The sequence below is a fragment of the Cariama cristata genome, unplaced genomic scaffold, assembly GCF_000690535.1.
Source record: "Cariama cristata isolate BGI_N322 unplaced genomic scaffold, ASM69053v1 scaffold21531, whole genome shotgun sequence".
NCBI classification, from domain to species: Eukaryota; Metazoa; Chordata; class Aves; order Cariamiformes; family Cariamidae; genus Cariama; species Cariama cristata.
The window spans coordinates 8,506-20,873 of NW_009597819.1; the positions used below are offsets into that span (position 1 = coordinate 8,506).

Consider the following 12,368-nt stretch of genomic DNA (forward strand, 5'->3'; position numbering starts at 1 on the left):
AGCAGAAATGACAACCACCACATCAAACCTGCTCCAGACGGCATCTTAACACTGAGGCCACCCCTTAAAGAGTGCACTGTGCCAGAATCCATGACTTCAGGAGTCGGCAAAACGAGGAGGTTTTTCTGTGCTGCTGAAGAGGTATGCTGGGTGAGAAAGGTGTCTTTTGAAATGAAACAACTGAGCAGTTATAATAAAACTCTGTGTAAATGCTGAAGTGGCAGTTTGTAACAGCACAGTGGGTGTAGTTGAAGGAATGCTTCTGAAAAATCAGCGTGTAGTGTTTTATTTGCCTTCACGTGCATCAAGTCTTGGAACAGAGCAGTGCTTTGTTGCCAAAAGATTGAATTTTAAACCATTTTCATGGAAATGGTGTACAGAGGGAGGACCCTCCAGCCAGTTTCACTTGTAAATGGAGCTGTACTGCCTTGTCACTAAGTGTGTATTTGTTGCAGAGTCGTTTCACTGTTTTGTCCTTAACATAGCTCAGCTCTGATCTTTACGCAGCGACTTTAAAAGGGTAACGTAGGCAAAAAACCACTCAGTTGCTGATAATCCTTCCTTACGGGACTATTTGAGAGGTCTTTCCCTGTCCTTTCCTTCCAATATCTGAAGCAACTGTTGGAAAATTCCTGATAAACCTAGCTTACCTGGGAGAAGAACATAACACCGAAGTACTAGAGAAGCAGGCCATGGCAGGCTGTGGAGTACGATTAAAATACCCTGGGGACTCATAGCACCCAATCATTATGTATATTGACAGGAATGCATATTAACCTGAATTATTAAGCAAGAGGTGCAGACCACAGCTGAAGAGAAGAGGCCTCCATTTGAGGAAACAGTTGCAGAAGAAACTTTGAGGTTTATAGTTGGACACAAATCCCTAGAGCAGGGCTAACACAAAATGAAGGTGTGGGAATTCCTGCTAAAGTAAACTTGAATAATGCGCCAGTATTTTGGGAACAGCCCGTGCCATCTGCATTATATCCAGATTACAAACATTTGCTTCATATGCAGTGGTTCTAATCTGTTTGTTTTGTCCCCCCTTTCTGCTAGGATGTTCAGCGCAGAGAAAAGGAGAAATACAAACAGCTCTTGGAACTAGTAAAGGAAAAATATCCTAAAAGCTGCCGTAGTCCACAGCCGACAAGCTACCACAAGTAATTATAGGAAAAATAACCATTACGTTTTTGGTACTAACTTACTGCTGTTGTACACGGAAATGGAGGGGAATTACTCTTTCCTGCTCTAAGGGTTCTGGACAGTGTCCCAGGGCAGATGTTGGGGCAAACTAGTTTTTAAAAGACCAACATCCCCCTTCAGCTCCTTGCAATGAAGTATGAATGTTCTCTGAATGTATATTCTAAAGGTGAAGATTCCTTTGTTGATATGGATGTGGTTTTCCTTCTGATACTCCTTTCTTGTCTCTGTGTTAAGAGAGGTGGTATCTAGTTCTAGTGCTGGCAGTATAACTTCTAGTGTAAAAAATCCACAACACTGGTCATTCTGTAGCACTGTTCAAAAAAAAAAAACCAACCACACTTTATCTTCCTCTTGTTTGCAATTGATGAGTTTTCCCTTGGTCAGGAATCCTGTTTTATCTGAGAATGTGAAACTTAAGGTAAACACAGGGAATGCCAGATTTTTTTTCTGTTCCTTTCCACCTCCCCCAGTCCTTCTCGCACAAATTACAGGAAATTTTCTCTTTGCAGTACACTAAGTTGACAAAATCTCACTTGTGTGTAGAATTCCAGTTCCTAAAGCAACCTGCAAAGGGGAACTTGTGTGTAATTCCAGTGATGAGTATGTTTGATATAACTGTGTTAAGAGGTTGCACGAAGTTAACGACACAACTAAAATACACAAAAATAGCTGTTACCTTAGTGGAATAATTACACTTCAAAGCTGTACAGAAGGGGCCTAATTCTTGTAAAATAGTGATGCCAAGATAGTGCTGAAGTTCCAGCGTGCCTTTCTACACAGTAAGACGGTAGAAAATGGCATGCTTTCGTGCAGTGCCCTTTAAATGCTGGGAAACATGGGTTGTTACCAAGGCTTAGAAAAATCCCAGTCTCCGCTCGGTGGTTCACAACTAGAAAACATGTAAACACACGACTTCAGAACAACATGTCGTGTTTAAACGTTCTGGTGCATGAAAATGATATGGAAAAATAGTATCTCATGTAATTTTAGGTGCACTGCCAGTAGCATTTTAGGGTGAGTCAGGACTCTGCTTGCAGCATCTAATCTCCTAGTCATTGATTATTGTGGTTTGGCTCATGTCTCAGAGCAGACCTGGAACATGTGAAATGGATTCCTTTCAGATGAAGCTAAACCAGAGAGTGTTCTGTGGAAGGCATCTAATGCACTCCAACTGCTAATGAGCATGTAGTCCCTGAGGTCAGAGTAGAGCAGATCTGAAGTAAAATGTCCCAGAAGTATGTATGTTGTGGACACTGCATTCTCAGTGTCAGCATAATCTTTAATAAATAGATTAAAAAGAGTTGGTCAAGGATGGTTGTAATGAATGCTGTCTTGTCCCCTAAAATAAAGTGGTCTCCTCAGGTTAATCTGGATATTTGTAGCATGTGCAAAGAATACTTTTAAAAGAAAAAACTAAAGAGGCCACTGACTTGCTGGTGAAAAGGTAAAGGAATCAAATTTCATGATTGATTAGACTCTTGTGAAATTCTGGAAACAGAAAATTTGACTCCTGTATCTTCAGTATGCCCGAGTTGAAGAAGTACCCAGGCTTCTGAATGTAAACTGCCTCCTCGTGGAAATGCCCTTTGCATTTTGTCATGAAATCAGTGCAGGAGAGAGGATGTTTCTATTAAGGGATTAAACAGCCTATTTTTACTTTACATATTTCTGTTACTTTAGCTATGGCTTCCAACTCTGATGTACACAGTTGTGTACTAATTAGCTGTGTCCTTTCTAGTGAATTGGTATGCGTAACATATTGATAACCAGTACCATACGTATAAAAATTGTGATTCTTCTCTGGTGTTTTTTGCTGCACCGAAGTGTTCAAGCCTTCTCCAAGGAACCAGCAACGACTGAGAGTCACTTGGAAGAACAAAAATACGGAGATGTCTATCCATGTGTGACACTAAGGACCGGTGAGTATCCCCATGATTCATATTTGTTCCACTTTGCAGGTAGACTTCAAATCAAAATGGGGCATTTCCTTAAGTCTCAAAGGTATAAGTTATGCTAAAAGCATTTGTCAGTGCTAGTGTATCATTAATCTGTGTCTATTTATAAGGAAATCTTAAATCAGCCAGCGTGTTTATGCTAGTATAGCTTATGTTAGCTCTTAGAATGAAATGAGCTGTCTCTGGAAAGAAAGGGGGGTGGGGGGGAAATAACTAGCTAAACCGTAGCTAGTTACTGGCTAAACTGGATTTACCAGATTTTTGTTGAAGTGAAAAAATTCGTTTAAAACTGTACTTGAGACATTACTGTACCAGTGATGTTTGTAGCTGCAGACATAACTCTGCTACACAGGAGAACATCATAGTACCCGGGTGTTTGTACTCGGAGTGGGTGATACATTACTGTGCGCCCTTAGATACCCCTTACTTAACTCAGAGTTGTGGTTATGTGTTACTCAGCAGTGTGTTCCAATACCATGTGTTCACGTGTATACTTTTAATATTGTCCCAGTCTTTTTTTTTTTCACTGTTTATTACTTAAATAATTTTTCATCAATATTTCTATGTGACTTTATTATGTAATCATATGGGTTTTGAAATTATTTCTGAGCAGGTGCTAGAATTTGGGGAAAGCTTGTTTTGTCATGGAGAATGACAAGCTGTTCTTCTGAGCCTGGAGGAGCATCTGGTTTTGCAAAAATCACTTGTTTTGCCAAGTGTGCAATCTAGGATTTAAAACGTAGTAAATGCCCTGCTTCAGCTCTCGTACACTTGCACATGATATTCAAAGTTCAAATTGTTTGCAAGAGTTTGAACTTCCTAACCATACAGTTGTCATTAGAAGTTGGGGGTTTTTGTGTATTATCACCCAGAAACCGAGCTACATACATCTGATGGTAATGGAAAGTTGACTTCTTGTTTTCATATTACTGCTTTTCTGTGCAGATATCAAATGTGCGGATGTTCACAGCCCACAATGGTCTCGGAGAAGTGATGTGGCCAGGTAGAGTTGCTTTTAATTATGGTTCTTGTTTCTTTTGGCTCTGTGTGCGTGTCTCTTTCTATGTCCAGTAGTGCCCAGAGGAAAACAAATCGTATTTATCATCTCAGTGCTGTGGAAAAGGAGTAGCTAGCTTGTGGCTCTGGAATAGCTCGCAAACCAGTTGCATCTCAAATACAGCTCCCATGCTAGAGTCGTGCTGTGTGACAAACAGGGTGGTGCTGGTGTGGTGTTTTCTGGGCCCTTTGCTGTGGGAAGAAAGCCAGGGAGGGTGAAGAGTGGTGGCCGTACCAAGGCGTCCTTGGATTTGCAGAATCTGTGTTTGCTTGTGAGTGTCTTTCTGCCAAACCATTAATAAGCTGACATTTAAGTTCCTTTCACTTTGAAACCAGGATCCTAAGCATACGGATTAGAAAGCTTGTAAAGCCTGGTGGGACTGAGACAGTTTGTGACTTCCAGGATGCCTTGGGTTTGAGTATGTGACCGAAAAGGAAGCATGCAGTTGGGTTCTCTGCCTGTTTGAGAGACCAGTGGACTCATTTGTATTGCAAGGCAGGACTGTGAGTTCAGATGGCTCTGTGGTGTTGAGGGAAATGGGCTTTTGGTTGTGGTAAGTGCAGCTACAGGAAGAGATTTTTGTATGGCAGTCTGATGCACGCATCTTTCTGCAGTGACCTGCCCTTAAATGAGAGAGGAGAAAGCGTAGATGGGAGCAGAGAGAGATTCAGTTGTGGCAGTCCTGGTTTTGAGCTCATTCTGTCCCTATTCTTCTCCCCGCTTTAAACACTAGCGCTATATTTAGCCGTGCGGCGCTGTTCCTGTGCTTAAATTGTCGATGGTTCCTCTAAGCTCGAGGGGAGAGAAGGAAATAAAATCGCTGATAGAGTATGATGAGTTCAAGTAAAAGGCACTTTTCCTTGGGTTTTATTTTGCAGATTTAGCTACTAACTGAGGTCATTTGACAAGGCCTGTGGTATCTACTCTTACCATGCTGGACTGAAAGCCTTTAAAGCACAATGAGTGTAGGATACCATGAGCGTCTGTTGTAGGTCACCCTCCTGAAAAGGGGGGATCTTTGGTGACAATGCAAGTTCTTGTTTTTGAAGAAGGGACATATATATGGACAACTGTAATGTCTGTGTATTTGTTTGCTCTTCAGAGTCTGCGTGGTTTTAATGATAATCCTCTCCAAATGGGGATAGTCACTCTCTTGACTAGCCTATAGAAGGCAAGTAAACATCCTGTAGCTGTCCCATTTTTAATTCAGTGTTCTGGTCTTAGTTTCCGTAAGCTAACTATATTTGGATGCAAGTATAGTTGCAGATGTTCGTGTTATACCTTGCAGTGTAACACCTAGCGTGCAGTATTTATCGCCAGTAGATCACAAAGCACTTGATAGAGGAAGTGCTGGTTGCTTCCCTGTTTTCCAAATAATGAAACTGATAAAGAGAAACAAAAGGAGTCTTGCACATGTAGATGGAAGAAAGTTTGTGAAGCTCCCAGCTCTTCTTTCTATCCCAGTCTTGCTGCTATGAGAGAATGGTGCTGGAAGTTGAGACGATGTTGTCACATGTTCATGTGTGCAATTGAGGCTCTAGTCAGAATCAGCCTTGAAAAAGCATTTCAGAAGGTGAATTCTTGAGAATTATGTGGGACGGTACAGATATAGAGCTCACTTTTCTCTCTTTCCAAAAAACCTCTCCTCGCAGGTACTGCACACCAGCAGAAAACTCTCATGAACAGGGAAGACCAGTGAAACAAGCCATTGCAGGGGTAAGCTTGTGTTGTTTATTATTTCACTTTGTAGGCAAATATAGCTCTTTGTGATCAGAGATTTTTGCACTCCTCACCTAGGTATATTGTTGAGTAGGTAATGTATTTGTCCCGGTTGCTTTTCCCAAGGAAAGTGGGAGTGTTATTTGGTGAGTAGTGCTATCACAAAGGGTTTCCTGCTGCCATTAATTTTATTTCTGAACTATTACCAGCACACTACATTATACTATTTTTATTCTTCCCCTTTAATGTGTTCGGTATAGCTTCAAAATCGTTAGTGCACAGACTTGGTTGACCTGCAAAGCTGGACTGTGGTAATCTTTGATCTTGTCTTGTTTTCTGAGATAGGAAGTAACATCTCTTTGACTTTCATCTCCGGTCAGGATTGAGATCAAAAATAAAATTTTAATCATGGAAATCGGAAATACTAATCTCAATCTCAGCTTGATACCTACATGTGGAGGCTTTGCTGGGGTTCTTAATGCTAGTCCAAGCCAAACGAACTTTCTGCCTCTCTTGCCTCCATTCAGTTTTGAGTGCAGCATTACACGGGTGCACAGTTGAAATGCAGTCACCGATAAAAAGTAACTTTGGAGTTTGCTGGTTTGATGTGTGTACAAAAGCCCTTCCAGTTTTATACGGGAGCAAGATTTTCTGCATTGTCCCCTAGCAAACAAATCTGTGCTTGCTTGCTAGCTTAATGTCCTTTTGTCTAACAGAGACAGTATGGAGCTGAAACTGCAGAAGAGATGTTATTCCAATTACGTCTGGGAGCTGTTCTGTCCAGAAAGTCGTCTGCCCTTGGTGTGGAAGAAAAGAAATTCCCAAGCTCAGAAAAAACAGTAGAACACTTTTCTCCACTCACAGAGGTACCATAGCTGACAGACTGTTAGACAAAACAGCCACAAGGAACACTGTTTATTATAAGTGGTTATTAAGGCTTTTTGAAATCTGAAGAACGTGCATTTAACCTGTTACCGAGGGTCTGCAGCTGTGACTTCACAGTGCAAGAGTCAGCCCTAAAGCTGGTTTTAAGGATTTAATGTGCTCCACACACTCCTTCAGTTACGCTGACCTAAGGGTTTGTGGGGCTTCTGCTATCAGGACACAAATTAGTTCAGGTTTAACAACAGTCTCCCAGAGCAGTGCTAACCTGATTCGTACAGTTATAGTGGCTCTGCCTCTTAACGTGTCCTACCGTGGTGATAGAACCTGAAAAATAAATGTTTACTGGTCCATGGTGTTGCATTGCTTGTGGGGGACCTGAGCATCTTGTGTATGTCCTCAGGATCTTGCAGAGCCATGTGTGCGCACTGGGCTTGGTTGCACTGCATGTAAGACTGGTCACAGGAGTTAACTTACTCTATTCAACAGGGAGTGGGAGTTCAGGTTCCTCTGCTTGTATGAATTTTTGGCTGCTTTTGTTCTTCGGAGTTGCAGTCATGCTGATCTCATTGAGGGTTGACTTGGAAAGGGCTAGCAAATCCAGAGTTTACAAAGTCCGCAGAGTGATGCTCAGTACAAACACAACCAGGTGGCTTTCTTATTTTGCTAGCCCAAATGCAACCAAGAAGGAGATGCTATTGCAGATCAGAGTATTGTATACTAACAGACCTAGAGGGTGATTTCCATTCCTTAAGCAGACTTAGATGGAAGCATCCATGTTACAGCCAGTTGCATGTGCAACCTGGATTGCCTGATTCCAGTGTAGCTGCCGCAGTTTCCCCCTTTGCTGTTACTTCAGTTCCCTTTGAAGTCCCCTCCCTTCAAATTCTTTCAGGCTCCTGACTTAGCTGCCTTGGTATGGAGAATGCCTACTGCGGTTGGCTTAAACCCGAGTCTTGCGAGGGCTGCAGTGTCGCGTGGGAAAGCTGTTTGCTGTACTTCTGTGCATTTTTCAGCTGCTTTAGTGCATTTGCTAGTCCACGTGTTTTATATCGGCTTCCTTTGTGAAAAGAAATTGAAGCAAACCTGGGCTTTAAAGTTAATAGTTGGGGTGCCCAAACAAAGAAAGTGCTATTGCTGACTTAGCAAAAAAACGGCAAAGCCAGTTGCTGTCACCTGAGCTTAATTTACAGGTCTAGTTTCAGTTGAAAGCTGCCCACAACTGGTTAGTGTGCTCAGTACTCTTTTTTCACAAGTCCTTTCCCATTTAATTGTTCCTTTCAGGCCATGGAGAGAGAGGTCATTGCCGCACTTGGCAAAGGTGAGCCAGATGAGATCATGAGCAGTGCCTTCAAACTGAAGATTACTCGTCAGGACATCAACACTCTAAGGAACCTTCGCTGGCTAAATGATGAGGTAAAACTAGCTGCAGCACAGTGATATTCTAATTCAGCATTTATTTGAAAATACCCCTTCACTGTCTACAGAAGTCTTTTTGAAGTTCTTTGATGACCTCCACCGCAGAGCCTAGAAATACCTGTACAGTTCTTATTTTAGGTACTTAAGGGTGTAGTGTTTCTGGAAGTTCCTTTACTGCTCGTATTGTGCAGCTTCCAGGAGTTAGTCTAGCTTATTGGAGTGGGTGGCAGGTGTTTTTATCAAACCGCAGAAGTAACCAAGTGCAAAATTCTCAGAACAAAAGCTGACAGCTGAGACTGGAGTTCTCTCAGCTGCGTACTTAAGGGTGGCCGGCAAAAGACCTGTTGCTGTATCTTTCATTTGGCAAGGTAGTGTCTTCTTTTACATCTCACGTTTACTCTTTATGGCACAGGTCATTAACTTCTACATGAATCTTCTGGTGGAAAGAAATAAGAAGGAAGGATATCCATCAGTCCATGCTTTTAGTACTTTTTTTTATCCCAAACTAATTTCTGGGGGCTACAAAGCAGTAAGAAGATGGACCACCGGCGTGGATCTCTTCAAGCGGGACCTTATCTTAGTGCCCATTCACTTGAGAGTGCACTGGGCACTAGTGGTGAGTCAAACTGGCTTTTTATTTAGAATTGGATGGGGAGAAAAAAAGGAAGAAAAGTCATTTAGGTTTTGGGGTGTGTGCAGCACAGGGTTGTGCTTTGTCTAACAGTCGCCTTTTAATTAACAGGTCATAGATGTCAGAAAGAAGACCATCAAATACTTTGACTCAACGGCACAAAAAGGGGAAGCGATTTGTGAAGCTTTGTTGTAAGTAACTGCTTTGTCAATGCTTTTATGTTGTGAATTATGAGAAGGGTTTCGGATTTTGTCCTTACGACTGCAAGTCCTCACGTTTCTTGTAGATACGAAACAGAAATCTTTGATTCGCTTGCGGGGAGTTGTGTGACATTGGCTATTTGTCTAGTCCCGCATCGTCCCCTCCACCCAGGGCCTTGGATGCCTGGATTCTGCCACCTTCCCGCTACGTGCCCAGACGAAGCATCACTGTCAAATAGGTGATGGCCCCGTGGCACACACGTACTGACTTTGTTAGTAATTAGTAAAACTGGGCTATTGATGAGAGGGAAGAATTTCAGGGAAGTGTTTCAAAATACCAACCTGACTGTAAAAGGATTACAGTCTTCCAAAAGCTTTTTATTTAACTCCCCTTTCTTTAAGAACTTCCAGATTGCAACCCGGTAATGTTAGTGTCCTGGGGTATATACAGTCCTGTCAGCTACACCTACTTGTACTCTTTATTGCTTAACTCTTTTATCCTTTTCTTGTATCGAGACCTTTTTTCCCCACCCAACTTGTAATGATCGTCCTTTCTACTGTAGTGAGCTATGTAACACGCTCCTTCTCAGTTTGGCTATACCTCTTCTGTTCAGCTTTTTAAACAAAGCCACCCTGTTTCCCTCCAGCTTACCCCAGCCGGCTACCCTCATGTCCTTCCTGTGCGTTGGTTGTATTTCTGACATTCTGGTTCAAGACAGATGTCTTGTAGCGAGCTTTTCCAGACGTATCAGCTGGCGTGGCATCTATCTGAAGCGTAACGGGTACAGGTTTTCATCTTGTGCAAGCCAGCATCCTTAGATGTCCTTGCCATTGATGCAGAAGTAGTAAAAACCCTTAATCCAACAGTTTTTTGTACAGCGAGAGCAGGAGAGCAGCCCCCCAGAGCCAAACTGAGTGTCGTTTTAGTCCAGTGCTCTCCTGAACAGTTAACAGCACACGCCTGGGAAAGGGTATAAGGACAGGTCGGCGTAGAATATTTTTTTCCTCAAGAGTATTCTTCCAGCAGCTGGTGGCCTCGGAACTTCCTCAGGCAGAGGTATTGGCCCAAAAGCTTTTGTATTTGTTCTTCTGGAGGCACAGCCAGTATGTGGGGTTAAGACGCGCACGGTGGAATTATGGCGTTATGGTTCTTTGCTTGGTTTGTCTGTTCCTCCTCTGATAACGTGTGAGTTGGGATTTTTATAGAATCACAGAATCAGTTAGGTTGGAGGAGACCTCTGGGATCATGCAGACCAACCTTTGAAATTTTTGGACCTCTACTAAGCAATGAGCTTACGCTTCTCTGGAAGTCTTTGTTGGAATTGTTGGTCTCATTCCTGACCATTAGCTCGCAGCCTCTCACTGCATGTGTAAATTTAAAGATTTGGATTTTTCCTCCAAATGCCTTAAATCAGCTGCTGGGAGGACCCTCTGACATTTTACTGTCCTGCCATTCATCTTCCTGCGATCCTTCAGCAGCTCTTTTTTTTTTTTTTTTTATTTACCTAAATTACGGAGATGAAAAGTGATTCTTGTTCTGTTTTAAACAGCCAATACTTGCAAGAAGAAAGCCGGGAAAAAAGAAATCTGGACCTGACTTTTTCAGAGTGGACTCTTCACAGCATGAAGTCACATGTATGTGAGCACTACTTGGAGTTGAAATGTGAATTATAACTCCTCATCACAAAGCTCTTAACGCTTTCTAAGAAGTCCAGGCCTTTAGAGAACGGCCATAAGCATCTCGTGTTCTTGCAGTACCATATCAGGCTGCAAGTGGACCAGGAAACCATGCTGGGATGAAATCTTTAAGCCGTGCCTCTCCTTGCTGGCTGAATGCTTGCTTTTTTGTTCTTATTAGTCTGCCACATGAAGGTGAATCTGGCTTTGCCCCTATTTCGCAAGTCAAATTTAAAAATCTGTTGAGGTGGTGTAGGAGACTGTGAGGCTTCTTGTTTGGAGCACAAATCCTGGCATGTGACAAAGCAAAGGGTCGAGCTGATGTTTCTCTAACGAGTTAATAGTAAAACGCAGTATCTAAAGACTCGATTTAAGAAACGCGATGCTGTGCCAACCTCAAGACACCTTGCAGGGGGGAAGGCTGCTATCCCTGATTAGCCTGCCAAGAATTTGGATTGTAAGATCCAAAGAGTAAAGGGAGCAGAGGGGAGGGACAATGCGGAGTTGATTGGGTCTGTTCCTTGTGTTCGAGAGCGGTAAATGGATTATGCAAGTAAGTTCACGAGTGTCTGGTTAGTGTGGCGTTGGTATGGGTAACGTGTGCTACTGCCAAACTGCTTTCCTTTTAAGGTAGAGGAAAATTCTCCCATTTTCTTTGCATTCATTAGGAAATCCCTCAGCAATTGAATGGAAGCGACTGCGGGGTTTTTATTTGCAAATACGCGGATTATATCTCCAGAGACAAGCCGATAACCTTTACACAGGTGAGCGAAGGTCAGAAACAGCTCCGGACTTTTTCGCGCAGACAGAAGAACCGGGGAAGTTACGCAGCAGCTGTAAATTGTGTCTGGGGCAGGGCCTGAGGTTTTGTACCTCTCTTCGGTTTTGGTACAGAGTTTGCTGGGGTTGGAACGTCAAAGTGGCCTCAGCAGAGCAGAGCTGTATTCCCCAGCCTTGATTCCCAGTTGAATCACTGAGATTCTTCTTGGGCGAGATAGTGCAGCCAGTGGGTCTGTGATACCTGACCTTTGTATCTTTTGGAGAAATGGGTTTTACACCTTGACCGGTTAAGACATTGGTTATTTTTCCAACACGGTGGTCTTTTTATTAATGCGCTTGTCATCTGTTGTGTGGTCGAGTAAATCTGGCTTTGTTGGGTTGTGGTGTCACCCTCTTAGGAGCTGTGTGGGTAAAACCCACGTTGTACCCAAGTGGCAACTGTTGACAGTTCTTAAAAGGAACTTCAGGTTAAAGAATTAACTGGGTGTTTATGCATATTTTCTGCCTCTTTCTATATATGACTGGGTATTCAATGTATTTTTCTTTTCTTTTCAGAATCACATGCCTTACTTCCGCAGGAGGATGGTGTGGGAAATAATCCATCAGCAGCTGCTGTGAGAAATGCACTATTAGAGCAACACTGTGATCACCTTGAGATGACTTAACTCTTTATTTAGTTACTTTTCTACTATCTTATTTGAAAAGGCAGCAGGCACACGAATTTCTCTTTCGACTATAAAGTAGCGGTTAATTTTATTTTATTCCCCACCCCCCACCCCTGATTTTGGAGACAGTAACTCTCTTTGAAATTAGCTAACGCACCTTGAGCGCAAGGCGGAAAGGTC

The 12,368-nt window shown here is 42.7% G+C and overlaps 1 protein-coding gene across 1 annotated transcript in view; it reads left to right on the forward strand.

Annotated features, from left to right (window-relative positions):
* SENP2 (SUMO1/sentrin/SMT3 specific peptidase 2) overlaps positions 1-12,141 on the forward strand; it is a 17,435-nt gene extending 5,294 nt beyond the window's left edge. The window contains 12 exon segments of the mRNA XM_009709066.1: positions 3-141; positions 1,057-1,160; positions 3,028-3,122; positions 4,104-4,161; positions 5,868-5,931; positions 6,651-6,800; positions 8,101-8,232; positions 8,648-8,851; positions 8,978-9,057; positions 10,617-10,701; positions 11,412-11,507; positions 12,079-12,141. Of these exon segments, the coding sequence (XP_009707368.1) occupies positions 3-141; positions 1,057-1,160; positions 3,028-3,122; positions 4,104-4,161; positions 5,868-5,931; positions 6,651-6,800; positions 8,101-8,232; positions 8,648-8,851; positions 8,978-9,057; positions 10,617-10,701; positions 11,412-11,507; positions 12,079-12,141 (1,270 nt within the window).
* The last annotated feature ends 227 nt before the right edge of the window (positions 12,142-12,368 follow it).